This window comes from Pelodiscus sinensis, chromosome 7 (genome assembly GCF_049634645.1).
Source record: "Pelodiscus sinensis isolate JC-2024 chromosome 7, ASM4963464v1, whole genome shotgun sequence".
In the NCBI taxonomy this organism is placed as follows: domain Eukaryota; kingdom Metazoa; phylum Chordata; order Testudines; family Trionychidae; genus Pelodiscus; species Pelodiscus sinensis.
In genome coordinates, this window is record NC_134717.1 from 43267437 (window position 1) to 43287525 (window position 20089).

General features: G+C 40.3%; 1 protein-coding gene across 6 annotated transcripts in view; it reads right to left on the reverse strand.

Moving 5' to 3' along the window:
- OLA1 (Obg like ATPase 1) overlaps positions 1–20089 on the reverse strand; it is a 215301-nt gene that overhangs the window by 178220 nt on the left and 16992 nt on the right. For 5 of the 6 annotated variants that reach the window (XM_075933649.1, XM_006116487.4, XM_075933646.1 and 2 more), the window contains one exon: positions 16101–16228. The exons of the other annotated variant lie outside the window; for it this stretch is intronic. In XM_075933649.1, coding sequence (XP_075789764.1) covers positions 16101–16228 — 128 coding nt within the window. The remainder of the gene's footprint in view (positions 1–16100; positions 16229–20089) is intronic. 6 annotated transcript variants of the gene reach the window in all.

The following is a 20089-nucleotide window of genomic DNA, read 5'->3' on the forward strand; positions in this document are numbered from 1 at the left end:
GGATAGTTTAAGATTAGAGACTATTCCCCTTGCCATTCCCATCCTTATATCTCTGACACGTTTTACTAGAAGCTATAGAATAAATATAATAAATACTGTAAATTCATTATTAACACGGTCTATTAAAAATCTTAGAATAAATACTATAAATTCACCTCTGTCATAAATAAATAATTTTTATTTGATAAAACTGTCCACCTGGTTCTGTCCTTCCCCCCTTGGGTATTCATTATCAGACCTGTGATTCTCGCGACACAAGGGATATGTAAAACATCATGGTTAAATTAAAGGCAAGAGAAAGCCATTCTGCATTTCTGGTATAGAGCAGAGGTTCTCAAACTAGGGGTCCTCAGTAAGTCAGAGTTTAGTCCATGGAAGATTCAAAGTCAGAACGCAGAAGTGCTTATCGACTAGTCAAGTAGTAGACTGAAATTCCATCGACTACTCAACTAGCAAATTAATCGCTACTTAACATCCCTAGAAGGAATGGAGAAGGAATGGAGAACGATTAACCTGTGTGTACAGTCTAGCCTCCTGGCCCAATGGACAGTGCTACCCAAAGTTCTCCAGTAAGTAGCACATGAATGCAAATGACCCATAGGTGCACTATTCAAACAAGAATCAATTTTTCCTTTAAATTTGCTACTGGGATATGCATATTCTGCAACTTCCAAAAAATTCTTGGCTTCCTATTGACTACAATTTGTTATGTTTATCAATAGCACTTTGGCTAATTTTGTATTAACCATACAGACTACAGAGTTGTTTCTGCTATTTTATGTTGCTCTTTCAACTAGGTCTTGAAAAAGTAGGTTATAACATCTGACAAACAATTTGTCTGCAGCACCAGCTTTCATCACAGTACTTCTTTCCATACCACTCTATAGAAAAATAGACATGAGTAAAGGGATAATAATGGTCTTCACACAATGGGATGTCTGGTCTTGCCCCTAATCTACTTCCAATTTCACTCAAGTCCACCATCTACTCTGCTTCATGCTGTGCAAATGCTTACCCGAATCCTGCATGCTTATTTCTCAAGCAGTTTCCTTGAACAGATCTCCATTAACGTTTCTTCTCTCTACCAAAACTTTTTCCCCTACACACTCAAAAAAGGAGACTGCCATACTGCTGTCCTTTGGATTTAGACAGAAGAAAAACCATTGTATTTTATTTTCAGACTGGATGATGCTAGTACACGATACCCTTGAATGTGTACATGTCACTCCACACCCTTCCATCAAAGTTAACACCTCTTGTGGGTTATTCTCTCAATGACTCTTGATCATTGTCTTCTGTGATCCTTATTTTACCATCCATTCTGCATTTTTCTTTGCTCTGAACCAACTTCCTTGTCCCAGAAACACAGGTGGAATTACAAACTTTATGCTTTAGGCTCGAAGTACAGGTTTACTTTCCTCGCTGCTTTAACTAATTAATAAGAACATAGGAAATCTATATGCTCATTTTTTGTAAAGTCAGTCATCTTTGCTGGACTGTTCTATGTACCATTGCTCACTGTGCTACAGAAGACTGCTTTATTAAAAATCTAGAATTTTACTAGGTTTTGCTTCTAGAAACCTGCTTGATACTCCACACACACACACACACACACACACACACACACACACACACACACACACACACACACACACACCTATTCAAGGTATAATGATGCTAAGGTGCAAAGACCCATCATGGAGGAGACTCAGCAGATAGGGGGCTATTAATATCTTCCACAGACTTCCTGTGTGATACCAAGCAAGTCATTTATATCTTTGTGACCCAAGAGTCCATCGGGGAAGCAGGCATAATGCTGCTACTCTACCTCACAAGGAAGATAAAACCTCAATGTATGTGAAGTGTCAGAAGTGACTGTAGTTAACATTTAAAGGGAAAGAAACACAGCCTCCTTCCAGATACAGTAACCAAGACCCCTATGGTGGCCTAGTATCACTAAAGATACATCAGTTGTCTATTCTCAATAATAAATATATGCACCATCCCTCTATAACCCATAATGCAATTCTGAATTATTATTCAAATGTGTTTTTCACCCCTAAGCATGTAAAATCCCAGTTAATCAGTGAACCGGATAAACCTTTAGGTTTAACCAATTAACAGATTAAGTGGGATCCTCCCAGGAAGCCGGGAAAAAGAAGCCTGCAGCCCCAAGCATTGCCAGTCCCCTTGCACCCCAAGCGCAGGCAGGAGTTGGCTTCCGCTCCCAGCTCCCATATACACTTGGAGCGGTCATTGTCAGCAGCCCTAAGCACAGGGCTTCCACATACAACCCCTCATGATGGGGGCTGCTTCTGGGTACAGGTTAAGATCCCTACTAACCACCCAACCAATCTTTTGTCCTTCAGTCAAATTTCACACACTTCTACCCGCTATCTCGCTCCTCTGCCCACATACATGCACATTGATTCAGTGCACAAAGACTTTCAAATTCAAATCCCTACTCAGTTTGAGATCCTGCCCTTATTTAACAACCGACCTCTCTCCAGGAAAAACTCAACACTACCCTACTGTTTGTGGACAACAGCTTCAGTTGTTGCTGAATTTGCCAAAAACAACTGAAAAGATTACTATGACAGTGATTCCTTTGAGCTAGTCCAAATATTTAAAGTAAATATTCATTTAGAGATGCACCAAGTTAGACTATCTAGTTGATGTGTAAATCAGGGCTATTCAACTTTGGAAATCCCAGGGGCCACAATGATAGTTACAGTACATACCAAGGGCTGCAACTAACATGCAAATAACTTCTTGCACACTGACTGGCATGAATACAAAGATTAAGGCAAGACTATACAATATACAGGCCCCATTTAAGGTAGTTCTGCTGATAGTAATAAAATGCAAAAATTGCCTGATTTCCACATACTGTATATGATAGCACTTTTAATGAGCAATTGACAGTCCAGGAATTTAACTGTTAAAATGCATATCAAAGGAAGACCATTATATTGACTACTTTTTTGTTTTGGCTTCACAACAGTCCAGGAACTTAACTACTAGAAAACATATTAACACAAACTGCATCGTAAACCCAAACTGCACAGCGGGCCACAAACAGGCCACGGGCCGCATGCAGCCCCCAGGTCAAGTCGCATGTTGAGTAGCCGTGGTGTAAATAGTGAACAATTAAGATGTATCCTCTGCAGGACAGGAAAGTGAAGTAAGCTGCATTTATATTTCAGTAGCTCAGCAGGAAGTTGTTTGCATGTTTAGTAATAAGGGCTTATCCTACATTATTTAAAATGCTAACAGTTGCAGTTTATTTTAATTACATGGAAATAAAAGTGCATGAGAAATGCACCTTAAAAGAATTTTAAATTTTCTGAGAGACTCTGACACTTATGCTATTCTTGCTGAGATTCAATTCAGGGTGAGTTTTGAAATCAAGTTACACATATCAGAACACAGTGACACAACCAAACTATAGCACAATTCAAATGATGCAACTATAATTGCCAGCCCAAAAATATATACGTGCTGAGGAGACAAGATGCTCAAATGCTGGGTCAATGCAATCTAGCTAAGTGGTATTTCATCATATGCCTCTTTGTAGCTGTCAGTTTTCAGAAGGATCTATCAGCAAGGATGATATCTGCTTAGAGAACACAAACACAGCATAGCCAGAATTTTATTTTTATTTATTTATTTATGCACACACGAGGCAGAGACACATTGCTTACTACAAAAAAGGACACATTTGATAAATCAATTATGCATAAAGTGTCCTGCCCTGCCCATAATTTACACTTAAAAGTTTCTTTAAAAAAAGTATATTAATTCCTGAGAATAAAAGATATACAATAAAAATCACACCTCACTTATTTATGAAAGTCTGTTATTTTTGTCATCACTATACTCTGAGGGTGAGTCTAGACAGCACCCTTCTGTCAGAATAAGCTACACAATTTGCATTAAACAAATTGCGTAGCTTATTCTGAGTTTAAGTCAAAAAAGCTTATTTTGAAATTTGGCGCTGCCTACACAGTGCCAAATTTCAAAATAAGGCACTATTCTGACAAATCCCTTAACCTCGTGGAACGAGGGTTACAGAGATGCCAGAACAGCTCACCCTCTATTTCAGGAAAAAGCAGGCGCTTTTAAAGATGCAGCATTGCTATTTTGGGATACTTCCGATATCCCGAAATAGCAACACAGTCTAGATGTACCCTGGAAAAAAAAGAATTCTTCTTTGCTGGTGAAAGCACACAAATTTAGGGAACTTAAGGTAACAACTTCAGCAACGCTCTTGAAAGACAGGATAAAAAATGTCCTATAAACCTTAGCTTAAATTTAGTGTGTGTGTGTGTGTGTGGGGGGGGGAATATATTGAAACAAGTTTTCCAACCCCTTTTTAATAGAGATTTGCACCAATGTAAAACAGCAGTAATGCATTACTGAATTAGATCCTTAATATTTTTTTAAATAGAGTACATGGTCTGAATGGCTGAGTGTGCAAATTTTAAACTTGGCAAAATAGATTTACAAATGTTTCCAAACCCTGCTCAGCAACTGAACCTGGAGTTTAAGGAACATTAATAGAGTTACATGGTCATGAAACTGAGTAACAAAGTGATTAATTATAACTTTTTATGGAATGATTCTTGTGGAGAAGACTAACGAAAGCAGTCATTACTTCTCCAATGTGATTGTGCAGTAAGATGGTTATAAGGCATAATTCTGTCCCGTCTGTTGCCCAACAAAAGCCTGGCTTTTCAGGAACTATCTATTATTAAGAACTGCCATGAACCTCCTAATGTTATTTACCATGCTGATTTAGTCTTTGTTATTCACTTAACACATAGTTTAAGATTTCCATAGAGCTATCAGACATCTCCTAAACCTAGAATTTTTAAAGAAGCAATTGATACTTAGGTAAGTTCTTTTTTTTTTTTTTTTTTTTTTTTTTTTTTACAGGAAATGAGAAAATAAGCTTTGCTTAAACAAAAAAAATGACAGATGGAGAGCATGTTTTAAAAAAAGTAAGATCCTTATCCCAGTGCACTGAGGCCAATGAAATCTGAATTATGATGGAAAACGGGCTTTAGAAGCAAACTTAGAAAAACAACTTCCTCAGAATAACAAAGGTTTAAAAACAATAACGAAGTTGGAAGGAGAGGGCGGGGGGGGGGGGGAATCAAGAGGGATTAATAAGTCTACCATTTGCTTCACCTGATGTCAGACATTATTTAAGGGTAGATCCTTAAATGAACACTTACACCAAGAATCCTAATTCAAAACGCACCATGCTGAGAAGGCAATTTGATATAAATGCTTGTGACTACCCTGCTATAAAGCTGAAAGAGAATTAAAGGTTTGCAACTGACAGAAAACACTGTTCCCACCTTAGCAAAGCAATCTACATTGCACAACAATCAAAATATTCCTACCCCAATTAAAAAAACCTTTAAGTTCCTGAAACACTACAAAAGAACATAGTAATATGAAAATTCTTCAACAGGAATTAAATACAGAAAAATGGATACTGGACAAAGCCTGTTACTATGTGTTCAAAGACCATGTGTCATATTACCATAGCATTAATATAGGAACAAAAACTATTATGGATGGAAAAGATTTTCAATTAAATTCCCAGTTTTAACTCACCAAGAATTTTTTTTTAACCCAAAAAACTAACACTCAAACAAAATATTCCTGTGCCTTAACTACATGGTTTTTTTTTTTTTTTTTTTTTTTTTTCTGAAAAAACTGACTTCTGAATATAAAATATTTGGAATCTATTACTCGTGACTACTTTTTTGGTTGAAGCATACAAATTACTTGCCAGTTCATACTATTTAGGCAAGAATGAATATAATGCCTTAACAGTGTACTCATGAGGGGGATAAAAACATATTTGAAAAAAATACAATTTCAGCAGTATGCAATTCTTAACTGAAAAACACTGTATATTTATTACCTTGGTTTGCCAAGAGATAAATTATTCCATTTAAATTTATATGGAAAGCTATATAAAAGTTACTAATTAGACAGAACTCCAATGTTCTTCCCTGCAAGACTTCTGTTATTTTTGTTATTGTTGCAGTCTACAAGTCTTATTAAACAAGTGCTGACTGAAGCACTCGGGGAAGAGAGTGGGTGCTGAGCAACCACTGGTAACTCCCTCCGCCCCCCATCAGATCCCCGCTTCCTTCCCAGTGCCTCCAGCCCAAAAACAGGCCCCATTGTCATAATCAGCTATTCCAAAACATGCTGGAGTCTCTGTGGGGAGGGCATGGTGCACTCAGAGTGTGAAGTGTCTGGATGGGGTAGGACCTGGGGAAGAGCTGGGGATCAAGTGCCTTCAGCACATTGGAAAGTTGGTGACTTAGCCCTATCTCACCCTATTCACCTACCAAATGTTATTCTCATTCATGGTGTCACATCTAAACTCACATTGTATGTTCTTTGGGACAAGAGCCAGATTTTCATCTGTTTAGCAACAGGGATGTTAAAATGTATGTAAATAATTGTATAACTGTGAAAATTTCAGCAGTTACACATAGGGAGGGAGGGGGTAAGTGGCTCCCTGGAGACAGTGCATGCAGGGAGTCAACTTAAAAGCCAGTGCTCCATGTGTCTCAGCTCCTGCCTGCCCCCCTCACCTTCCCAGTGCTGCTGCCTTGGTAAATGCCACCTAGACCCATAATAATTTCTTCAAAAATATAATGGTACATTTGGTAAATTCTACTGATTCCTGATACAGCAGCTTCACTACAGCTTCTGTTACAGTACTACTAGATCTTTCTTTCAAAGGTCATCCAAATAGATCAACAAATCCTGAGATGATGAAGAACTAGGATTAAAACTTTAATCCACAGGCCACAAAGAAATATTTTCAATGCATATTTTTTCAATGAATATTTCAAAGCCTATGGGGCTTCTGCTGCATTTCAAGAGCAGAAGTGCAGCAGTCAAAACCCAGCGTGAGCAGGGACTGCTTCAATCCTCACTCGTGCCATTTCTCTCCTGTGCCTCTGTCTCCCATGCCCCACACGGAGACAGTGCTGGGGGAACCAGCTTTTAAGCCGGCTCCCCCTCAACACCAGATCCTGCTCCTCCTCCCCCCATTGATGCCTCTCTCTGATAGAGGCAGCCGGGGGGGGGGGGAGAGGGGGAGAGAACGGGAGACAAGTCAAATCACTACTCGACTTAAGCTTATTGGGTAGTCAACAAGTTGCTTACATCCCTAATTCTGAGGTCCAGTTACTGGAAGAATGACCCAACAACTTTCAGAAAAAAAATTTCCTTAAGGCACCTGAGCTTTTAATGATAAACACCCAAGCACACCAAGAATACCCCAATAATCTCAAGTATGCTAACTTGTCTGCTGACTTTTTGGGAAAACTCAGGGACTTGCTGATAACCTACAAAGGAAGAGTTGGCATGGAAATGTATTCTCTTCAAACTAATTTTTTTTTTATTTCCTGTGACGTGATTGAACAAATGCAGGAATAAGTATCCTGCAGGCCTGAACAAATCCTGTGAACATAAAGAAATGATCTCTGTCAAAATCTCTACAAGAAACAAACTTCAGAAATGAATTTACTTAAAATTCTCAATCAAATATGGGATGCAAAGTTTTCTTTGAGGAACAGAACATTCTCTCAGAATGAGAAACAACAACTTTTGTTGTTAACTCGAACACTGCAATAATTTCACCCTTAAGTACAAGCAGTCCCCGGGTTACATACAAGATAGGGACTGTAGGTTTGTTCTTAAGTTGAATCTGTATGTAAGTCGGAACTGGCATCCAGATTCAGCCGCTGCTGAAACTGACCAGCGGCTGACTACAGGAAGCCCGAGACAGAGTTGCTCTGCCCCTGGCTTCCTGGAATCAGCCGCTGATCAGTTTCAACAGGCTGAATCTGGATGCCAGTTCTTACATACAGATTCAACTTAAGAACCCCAGGAGTCCCCAAGTCAGCCGCTGCTGAAACTGACCAGCGCTGACTACAGGAAGCCCGAGGCAGAGTTCCTCTGCCCCGGGCTTCCTGGTCTCTGCCTCGGGCTTCCTGTAGTCAGCGCTGGTCAGTTTCAGCAGCGGCTGACTTGGGGACGCCTGGGGCAGAGCAGCTTGGTGCTGCTGGGTGCTCCTTGGCGCTACTGGACCAACCCAGCAGCACCCAAGCTGCTCTGCCCCAGGCGTCCTGATTCAGCCGCTGCTGAAACTGACCAGCAGTGGCTGAATCAGGACGCCTGGGGCAGAGCAGATGGGGTACTGTCGGCTTGGTCCAGTAGCGCCCAGAGCGGCGCTACGGGACCAACCGGCAGCGCCCCAGCTGCTGTACCACAGGCGTCCGGAGCAAAGCCGCGGAGCACGGGGGCAGCAGGACAGACCAGACGCGCCGCGGCTGTCCTGCTGCCCGCGTGCTCCGCTGCTTTGCTCCCCATCTCCCTGGTCTGCTGGTCTCCAGCAGACCAGGGAGACGGGGAGCAAAGCGGAGCAAAGCCGCGGAGCACGCCGGCAGCGGGACAGCCGCGGCGCATCTGGGCTGTCCGCTGCCCGCGTGCTCTGCGGCTTTGCTCCCCGTCTCCCTGGTCTGCTGGAAACCAGCAGACCAGGGAGACGGGCAGCAAACCCCGTTTGTAACTGCGGATCCGACATAAGTCGGATCCGCGTAACTCGGGAACTGCCTGTATACTCAAAGAAAAAGGCCAGAATAGGAAGTCAGCATACACAGGATTTAAAAAAATTTTTTTTTTCAAAACTCGTTTCCCCAAGATAATTCTATGAAGGTAGGAAAAGGACAAAAATTGCCCTAGGACAGAAGTGAATATTCTTCCTTAAAACCTGGCTCCAGGCTCTCTGGGAACACAAACATGCTGTTTTAAGACTAAGAGAAAAGGTCACTGAAACTTGGCCAGAAAGCTGCTTTTGTTTTGAGTTTAAACAATTGTTGCTGCTTTTCTTGATGTCTAAATGAACCTCTCTAATGGACTTAGTAATATGAAAGAATGAATCAGATAAGAATAGCTTAAAAAGTAAACAAAACAGCTTCACAATCTAAGACTTCAAAATTCTGTAGGATTAAAAAAAAGTGTAAGTAAGCATAGCAATCTGGAATAAATAACGCAGATTGGAGCTGTGTCACAGTTCACAGGCTTCTGTGGATATCAAGAACTCAACAAATGGGTATTTCTGTAATAGCTATCAACAAGGTAACCCAACACGAAACTAGGCAAACTGGAGGAGTCTCTGTAGAAAATGAATCTTGCCATTATAAAAGCTGTTAAGTGATTTTATTTTAAAACACACCTAAAGTTGATTCAGCTGTTCCGGACAGAAACCGGAAATGTGGCATGGAGACACTTCTTGAGTTCAACATTTGAAATCTGTTGATATTTTAAAAGACTTTTGATTGGACTGAATAATTAGGGTCCAAAAATGATTTTGCATGATGTGACTTTACTGTAAAAACAAAAAATGGATGACAGTTGGTTTTTTTTTAAAGTTATTTCCCTGTGTTCTATCTGCACTGTGTAAACAAATGGATTCTGTCTTGGCTAAAAATTACTTCTATCAACTAAAGATTATGCATTTTTGTTGAAATTTAAAAAACTGACAATAGAATTTTTCAAAGTAGAGACTGACTGTTTTCACATTCAGACTGTGTTATGTAACTTGCAGTTCTTTGGGGACGGACGGACAGACGGACGGACGGACGGACGGACGGACGGACGGACGGACGGGCGCGCGCACACACACACACACACACACACACACACACACAAAGAAGGGCTTGGGGACGAGGGAATAATGTATCTAAAAGTTTGCATAATTCCAGGCATTGTGTTTCTAGATTTCCCTTTTAATCCTAAATCCTGAATTCACATTTTAATATTAAGTGGTGAGAAAAAAGATTTTGTATTCTAGTAATGCTGCAATAAAGAGGAATCTGTGGGGCTGATTCCTTCAGCAATAATTATTTTTTATTCTTGCTTGCATTTAATAAATTAGATTTTAAAAAGGTAGCTTAAATACATGCTTATACTGGAACCATTTTCTTTTAAACCACAGTTTTAATTCCCCCCTTACCGCAAGTTAAATGGTTGGCATGCTTTTGTTCTAAATGATAGGCTACGGTATTTACAAACTCATTCTTCTATAAAAACTGATACTGTTTTCATCTAGCCACCGAGATGATTCAGATGTATTAACACTATAAACTGAAACATGTTTTGGAAAGGTATGATATTTTGTTGAGCTGAACGAACACGAACACACACACACAGAGAAAAATAGGAAAACAATTTAAAAAAAAAAAAAAAAAAAAAAAAAAAAAAGGTCTCTCTCCAGCTACTAGGACCACATCATTTTCCTCCTATAATATTATGGGAAGAGTACAGAAGAATATGCAGTTTACATTAGGAAAAAAGCTTGATCTCTCACAGTCCAACTAATTTGCATTACTAAACTCTAATTTTTCACATTTGAAATAAATATGCCCCTAGATATTACCTGAGAAGTTCTTCATATCCACAGAGCAATCAGTACATCTCAAAGTCTATAACAGACTTCAATTCTGGCTAAAAAAGCATAATATAACCCCACATCTTTCATTCTAGTTACTAGAAGGGCAAAACAAGTGAGAGGAAGATCATCTAAAAGGTACCAGCATTGCCTTGTTCACTCCCAGGGAGAAAATAAGGCATAAAGCAACAATCATTTCATAACTGCTGCAATACCTCAAAATCTCTCACCAACAAACTAAAGTGCATTAAGAATACCTGTAAAACAAGGATTTCAAAATCTTGAGCACGATTACCACTATAGCTGACTAAAGCATTTTAGAAAAGATTGCTTCACTGCTTTATGCAACATATTGACATAGAAAAGTAGTTTTTCACATAGGTATTTTGCTGGGCAATGACAACAGATGAATCTCAAGCACTATGTGTCAGGTGTTCTGGCTACCATCTGCCATACCCTGTTAGTGTCTCAGATTATTCCGGCATGCCTACAGAAGCCAAAAGTGAAAACGAGTCACCCTTTCCCACATAAGGAAGTTGTACTTCATGAAAGGATTTAGTAAATTTGTGATGCAGAATTGGAGGCCCAGCCAAACAAGTCATCTTCTTGGTGCTCTTGTTGTTTTTGGTGGCTCTAGCCTTTTCTTGGACCACTGATATGACAAGGGACCCTGATGTCAGATACAGATAGATCTGCTCAAAGGTTTTAGATGGGACTTGGTAACAGTTTTCCACTTCCTTCAGAATTGGAGGTGGCAAGGCCAGGGTCCATCTGCAAAGACCTCCCTGCTGGGGAGGCCGAGGCTTGACTCGGGCCTCTGACCGCACCTAACCCTGAGGACGTTCTGGACCCCGAGGACCAGCCCGAGCAACCCTGCCTGCTGTGGCCAGCCTACCAACCAGAGCACAGGGACCTCCAAGCTGCTAAGGCCTGGGTCAGCCCACCAGGGCGCCTGTAGGATGACACCACCCTTGATTCCCCGAGTGACCAGCCAGAGAACCAGATACCCACTGAGAGGTAGACAGGAAGTGACCCAGGGTATAGCATGGACTGGAAACAGCCCTAGGCTGGTGTGTTTTGGGCTGGAGCCCCCACTGAGCCAGCCACAGCTGCTTGGCTGCATTCAGGACCCTGGGCCGGGGTGCAGAGGAGTGGGCGGGCCTGTGCTCCTCCTGCCACCCATCTACCGGGTGGCAGTCTCCCCTCACCACCACCGCAGGCAAACAGCCTGCCACCCTCCTGAACAAGGAGACCCCAAACCTGTGTTGTTTTTGCCCAGCCTAGGACCAGGCCTGGGCTTCTTAAACTGTGAATTGTTTAGTTTGCCGCCCCGCCCTGAACCAGGGCCTTCCTAATCAAGGATTTACTACCCTGCCTGAGACCGGCCAGGCCCTTCTGAAACAGGGCTGTTTGTGTGCTTCCCCTCCCTGCCCTAGGGCCAGGGCTCATTGTATTGGGGAACTGTATGCTGCCCGCCCATCCTAGTGCCAGGGCTCTCTGAACTGATTGGTTGTTGCCACCATGCCTGAATCAAGGCCAGAGCCTGTCAACTACTGCCGCTTGTTGCCAGCCTTGATCCAGGGCTAGGCCCTTATCCTCACGGGGGCTGTTTAATGGCCACCCTATACTAGGGTGAGGGTGCCTGAACTATTTGCCTCTCACCCTGACCTGAAGCAAGGCCAGGTCGTGAAACTAATGACTTGGGCACTATTTTAGGTAGCTATATAGTGGGGCAGACTGGCTGCCCACTGACCCAGAGGCGGAGGAACCCCTCTGGGAAGCCTAACCGGCTTACATGGATTAGTGCCACTGGATGTGGTTCTGGCACTGATACTGCCTGGTTCCAGTTCTAAGAGAAGGGGTGGAAGTGGGTCCTCAGATGATTTCAGAGTCAGTACTGGGATGAATTTCAGAATTGACATCAGCACCAATGCCACAAAGTCTATAGTCTTTTTCACAGTTGGTGCCTTGATGCCCTCCCTTGATATCAGTTAGGGATCAATATAGCTATCTCAGAGTTTCAAGTCCTTCTTGCAGGAGGGTCATGTTGACCACTCCAAGATGTTTGCATGCTGTGTGGGAGTATCATTTGACATCCTAAAGAGAATTACACTAGGCCTTTCTATCCAGAAATTGGTGCCAACCAACTGGTGGCAAAGTCATCAGAATCTTTGTTAACCTGATCAGCACATGCAAGGCTGGTACAGAGAGCACTGACACTCATTTTTTTTCTTCCTCCTGGAGCCAGAGGTATGCTGCCACACAGCTAGGATACTTGCTAATGGTAGTCTCCTGGGCTCCAGTTTAGATGTGTATTTTGGGATGAAATACTACCTTCATAGATTGTTCCAAATGAAGCAGTTTGAGTCTCAAGTCTTGACAATTTTCAGGTACAGGTCAAGAGAGCATCAGATGGAACATTCGTCAGGGATATGTCCTTCCCTGAGGCAGGAAAGTCATCTGCTTTGTCCATCAATTAAAGGGTATCAAACCAGCACAGGAAGGGCTGTGTTTAAATCCAATGGATTAAGATTTACATTAGTCATGATTGGCATAAAGCACGTGACTCCACTGTACAAGGAAGCGTACGGGGGATCTCCTCATGATTGTATTTCCTTTTTGGGTGGAAAGGAAGGGGAACTAAAGTTTTTAAACACAAATTATATAAAAAAGGGTGAAGAGAAGTTTCTTCACAGGTTAGAGATCTGAATCTCAGAACTAAAACCAAACTGAATGTAATCCAGGTTTCATCTCAATGCCAGAGATGATAAGAAGGAATTGAGGGAGGCTCATACCCATTCCTCTCTTTTCTCCCCCACACAGAAGCATGAGTGTCCAAGGGCACACATACGGCCTTGCCAGACAGGGCTATTTAAAATATTCCAAGACTCAACACAAGAGACATGCTTTTATAGTGAGAGTCACACGGATACACTCAAAGAAGCTACAATTACTAATCTATAGTTTTCTAACTTCTCAAAATGTCTGCCAAAAATGCTTTAATGGAAAATGGCTATTTTATTTAAGTTGTCTCAATTTTCCATAAACAAAGACCATAACTTACCATACCAATACATGCCTGAATGTTCATATTTGCCCTGATATTTTAGGGACTTTTCTCCCTTAATATAGCAACTGGATGTCCATTGTTGCCCGGGCATAATACAAAATGGAGTCTGAGGGGTCCTCCTTCGCTCAGAGCAACTTTCCCACCAAATCCGGTAGAGGAAGGTTGTGCACTCAGCATCAAAGGCTGTGCACACCGCCCCATTTGCCTGCGTGCGCATCCATCCTTTGCACATGGCACTCAATTTCTTATGTACCCAGCTCTAGTTCTCTGCACCCCTCTCCCTTCAGGGTTTTCCCGCCTTGAAGTGTTTATATACCCTTGTCAAGGAGCACTCGTGTTCTTTGGCTCCCCTCATGTCCTGTGCGTGCGTCTGTGATTCTTCATCGTTCTCCTGTGTCATCGTCTACCCCGAGGAGGCCACGGTTCCAGCCTGCAGTCTGACAAGACTACCCATTGCTAGTGACTCTATTGGGAATAAGGGAAGCCTTTTCTGCTTCCACTAAGACTTTGGGACTTAGAACACTGTCTCGCTTACGGGATACTCGGACAAGATCCGGTGCTCCATCAAGCGTCAGCTCGTAGGAGGCAAGAAACATCCATCGAGGGATCGCTCCATTTGTCCTCCTTTTAGGCTTCATACTAGCCGCAAGGTTGTAGGTCACGAACATCTAACATCAATCACCACTTTGAATGTAATGTATACCCTTGTGTGTGTGGGACTCTTCTATCTTCATCTTTTCTAGGGTTAGGGTGGGACTGTTGCTAAGTTGTATGTTTGCTGATGTTTGAGCTTTACTCTTAAAATACATGGTTTGGCCCTAAATTCTTGTTGATTGGTGATTTCTGAGTTGCTTCCCTGGCGATTAGATACAGGATACCAGGCCAAATCCGGCTTCTGTGGGAGGGCACCTTAGGCTTTAATTAAATTGCATAGCCCACAGCACAGCAATTTTTTTACCTCAGCTCTCCGGGTTAACACCATCTACCTACTATATGGATTCCTGTCTAACAGGACCTGTCTCCAATTAAGGTGCAACTACACTGCACAGCTATTTCGGTATCCCGAAATAGCTATCCCACATCTATACAAGCTGCCCATTATTTCAAAGTATTTTTCAAAATAACAGATGCTCTATTTCCAAATCTCGAAATAGCATATTATTTCAAAATTTGGAACTGCGTAGATGTGCCAAATTTCAAAATAAGATTCGAAATAAGATATGCAATTTTCATAGCACAAACTGTGTATCTTATTTTGAATTTAGGGTGCTGTATAGATGCACCCTGAGCATCCAGATTCAAAGCCATTCTACTGAATCAGACTTAACTATGGTTTTGAACTTGAAATTATCTTCTTCACAAAGTCATTGGCAACAGATCCACAATACTCCGTGAAGCCTACGCGAAGGACAGGAGCTGCCTGGTGAATTTATGAATACTGAACGTTGGTCTGATGATTTGGATGCTATTGGCTATACATACACACACCAATTTTAACTCAGTAGGGACCTGTCTGAAATACAGGCAGGAAGAAGAATAGCTACAGACAAACAACATCAGAACTATTGCCTTTGATGATTTTGCCTCCATTTCCAGGCACTCTACAAAAAAAAAAAAAAAAAAAAAAAAACACACCTCTTTTTTTGGTCTGGAATGACCAGAAACCACCAAACACAGGAAATCAAAGAACCAGATCAGGGCTATAAAAGACTGACTCATAGGAGAGCAACAGAGGAAAGCAAAATTCAGACACATGAACGTGCTGGAAGTTGGGAATCTGGAGATGCTAATCCTAGCTTGCTCACATGATAAAATGGCAGCTTCTAGATGAGACAGACATGCATGTAGACTGTTTAAAAAAAAAAAAAAAAAAAAAAAAAACACACACTTTTCTGTAACATTTTTCCTGGTACTAAATAAACAATGCTTTTGGTTTAAGAAATTCAAAAAAGCAGTCATGTAGCACTTCAAAGACTAACAACATGGTTTATTAGGAGATGAGCTTTTGTATAAACAGCTGACACATAGCCAGGATCCCAACTAAGAGGGGAAGAAGTGTGTGAGGTAAAAGCATAAGGTGCAAGACCTGAGTAGATGCACTCAGATCAAAAAACAGAATTAGACCTGTAATCATGACAGTGTGCAAAACAACGCAAGGGGAACTTGGTAGTGTTCAGCCTTCCATTAACACTTTTCATTCATCCTTGTTTGTGAAATTAAATATCCCTCCATTCTCAGCCTTCCCCATAAAGAGAGATAAAGTTACTCAAAACTGAAAATAAATATTTCATGGCTACATTTTCGAAATACCAAACAATGCCATCAAGATTAAATAACTCACTAGATATCTGAGAATAGGAGAGTTCTTGAAAACATGTATGAAAGAAATCCTAGTAAGATTCAGCTGTATGACTGAAGCAATATTTTCCCATTTAAATGGACATTTTCTATTTGATTGTACAGTTTCAGTCTCAAAAAACATTACAGTATTATTCTTAAGTTAAATTATTCACGTGAATTAACAAGTTTACATACGCATCAGATGAAAGATTCCATCACAGGCGCTAATATGAGACAGAAAGGCATTTCCTAGGCCCTGGCCAGCATGGGCTCCTTTCACAAGACCAGCAATATCCACTACATTAAGAAAGGCTGGAATCTTGCTGAAAGATAAAAAGTTAAATATTTCATTACTAAACAATACCAACCAAAACTTTAGAACAAAAAGAAATCCAAAATACTACAAAGTACTGTGGTTAATATAGGATCTGTTCTTTTTTAAAATCAGATCTGTAAAAGAAAATTCTTTTGTTCCTTTTTGCTTGTTTTTGATGTACAAAAATGGCCTTTTTATTTTATATTAAAAGAAAAATAAGGAAACATTTTCTGCATACCTTAGAAACAAGCAATATAAAATAACATACACATTTCTGAATGCATTTTTAATACACGTCTTTTGTCTAGGAATGTAAACAGGTAAGCAGTTAACCAGTTACCCAGTAAGCAAACATCAGATTTTATAACTAACTAGCAGATTTACCTGGCACTGCCAAAACAGAGAACTATTCCAAATTTCTCCATTTTATCTCTTTTCTGTAAGGTTTGAGAAGCAATCCTGTTCCAGGTTCATCCTACTTTTCTGGCTCATCTTGATTCAGTCTCTTTCAAAATTTGCTCAGTTATGTCAAGTGAGGACTGAATTTGCTGTGGTGAGTGTGTCTTTCCTGTTTGGTTTTATGATAAGCAATCCCATTCTAGGTACATCACATTTTCCTGGCACAAGCATACTGTTATGTTCCTTTAAGTTATGATAAAGAGGAAGCTGTATACGCAATTTGGTAGTTCTAGCTCTTACCATTTTGGAGGCGTTCTTGATCAAAGAGACAAGACAGGTTAAATCTTCTAGTCTAGAAGTAGCTCGTATTAACAGACTAGTAGATTTAACCTAAGAAAAAAGTTGGATGTAAAACTAAACTGATTGAGAAGAGAAGCAATTATTATGCAATTTTTTTTTTAGTAGTATGGCTTGTTTTGTAAATAAATCACCTAAAACTGTTAAGACAAAATCTTTTGTTGAGGTTTCAGCATTCACACTGCCTTTAAGGATGGAAAGAACTCCTAATTCATATCCGAAGTCCCTCAAAGCCTTCAGCAAAACAAGGAAGACAGACTTCACATTCCTGATCTCATTAAAGTAAATACAAGCAAGAGATTTTTGGTTTTAAGCTTTTCAAACCTTTTTATATACAAAGAAAAACATACAAGTCCATTTTTTCCCCCTCTTCCAGTTACCTTTCAGGAATATAATTCTACAAGAATTTGAATCCTTGACTGAAAAAGGTAGATTCCTGATCTAAAGAGAAGGAATGGCATTGTATAGCATTCCAGATTTTTTTCATGGGGAAAAAAAAAGAGCCCTCATACAAAACTATAACTCAGACATAGTATGCAGAGTCAGGCATTTAAGACCAAATCCTTTGTCCCACCTACGTCTGTTTTTTAGGGTTTGAGCTTCACGAAGAGTTATAACTTAAGTGACTAGATAAAGACTCCCATAAGCAAATGTTCTTTAGTACACTATTATAAAAAAATCAAACCTAGAGATCCAAATCACAGCAAAAAGAAAAATGCAGTTTCCAAATTACAGGCCCAGAGATTGATATTTACTATCAGTTTCACACTTGGGCTTAGTGGGACAATCAGAAACAGGAAGCGTCACTCTGACATTCGCAAACCAGGTGCCCACTTTTGCCATTGAAAACCAGCAATGTTGCAAACCAGCATTGTTCATTAGTATGGTAAGATGGGTACTAAACTTATGTGTTTAGACTTTATAAAATGCTTGTAAATTGTTTCATGTATTAATCTCACATCTTTATTACTTAAGTTTTTGCTTATAACTGTAAAAAGTGTTTGCCCTGAAACAGTCACCCATCAGAATCATCTCTTGCCATCAGGGAGAAGTATCAAAACTAAATGGCTAATTGTGGGACCTCACACTCACACCCCTACACCCACCCCCACCCCCCCACCCCCACAAAAAGACTGCTACTTGACTCGCCACAGGCTGTGCACAAAAGGGCTCATCCCATTAACTTGAATTATGGAAGAAGGAATTAGACAAAGAAGAAGAAAATTTCATCTCTTTTGCTGTTTGGACTCAGAAAACTGGAGCTGTGGAACAGAAACAGAGATCCCACAGGTCAACTTGGATGCATATTTACCTACAATTCTGTCACCTTTTAGAACCATACACTAACTCATTTGCGTGCATTTACCTGCTTTAACCTGTAAATAAGTGCACTCATTTTTTTTCTAGTTAATAAATCCTTAGTGTACTACAAAAATCTCATGTTTTTTGAGATCCGAGGCATGAGATCCGAGGCATAAATTGACTTGGGATATGTGATTGATCTATTGGGGATAGGAAGCAACCTGAATCTTATGACATCTTTGGTGTATAGCAAATTACAAGCACTGAGTCCAGCTTGCCTGGGTCGCAAGCCAGACCACAATGTCCAAGAGACTGTCAGTGACTCCAAAGTAGGAGTGTCATACTGCTTCAGAGTTCACTTGTGTTACTTGGTAATGAAATCTAATTATAGAATACACCAACAGTTTGTATCTTACTTTTTTGACAGTCTGCTATAAGTTTGGCAATCCAGACAGGGCGATGGCCACCTGACTGATGAAGATGATAAACTGGGATGTTTCCCTGCAACACTGATATACTGCTTTTAATATGAGAATGATGGTGGCCTTGCAAAATACTAATATAATATTAAAGTTGCAGTTGTCAGAAACGGCAATGTTAATATTTAATATACAACCTTCTCTGTTCCTATTTTTTTAAATGTTTATTCAATGATCAGTCTTGCAAAAAACATACGATTTTACATTTCTCTCAGAAGCTTAACTAACTTAATTTTCATAATGGTCCAGTATCTAAGTGTCATGAGAAATTGCCTTCAGGTGAAAATTGGGAAATACCACTAGAAATATAAAGAATTATAAGTCAACAAAAATAAGGATGGCCTCAGTATCTTAAAACTGTCAGCAGTTCATGTTATACATTCAACAGGATGGTTTTGGTTTGCCTTTACAGAGAGACCTCAAAACAGTTGCTATACCATTTCAAACTAACTGAAAGTTCACACTTCTAGACTAGTATTAGCAAATTAACATTTTTTTATTCATTTTCATATCTTAGGCAGCACTGTACACAATGTGGGTTTTCCATATAACCCAATCTAAAAAGACATTAATTCTTCCTATACATCTCTCTTATTCTGTAATATCAAGCTATTTTTATGCTTGATTTTGCTTACAGTAATCACATTCATATGCTACTGATTTAAAAGTTAGAAAGAACTCGATAAATTAATGTATTTGAAGAATGAGTCCTATATATAAGTGATATATTTTCAGATGTGAAGGACCGAAATGTTAACGACAGTATATTTCAAGTAATGTCACTCAAGCACAACTGACACTAAAAGTTTATCTTGAAAGCACTGAATTGGTGCAATGGCACGTAGTGGCACCTATGCCTAGTTGCCTTCTAGTTCTCTGGAATTTCAACTTTCATTTAAAAGAAGGTAAGGTTATACACCACATAACCGATAGAATGTCTCCTGAACTAGTGGCGAGACTAAAATGTCTCATTCACCTCAATGGATCTTAAGTCAGATGCTTGTAACAATAATTAACAATATTAACATTTAAAAGTATTTCACTGCTCAGAGCATAGAGGAAAGAAGAAAAAATATTATGAAGATCTGCATGAGCCACTCTGAATAAAGAGCACATTTTTGCATTAATCGGTGGTTTGGGGAGAATATCACGCTTTATTTCCCCCCCCCAAAAAAGGGGGGGGAGGGGACTCTGTAGAATGCAGTGGACCCAAGCAATCACACATGCCCATACCCTGAACAGCCACAAATGAATCAGAGCAGTGGTTCTTTTTAGCATATCAAGTGTGCATATCTAATCTTGTGAACAAACTTTAGATGAGTACTGCCTTA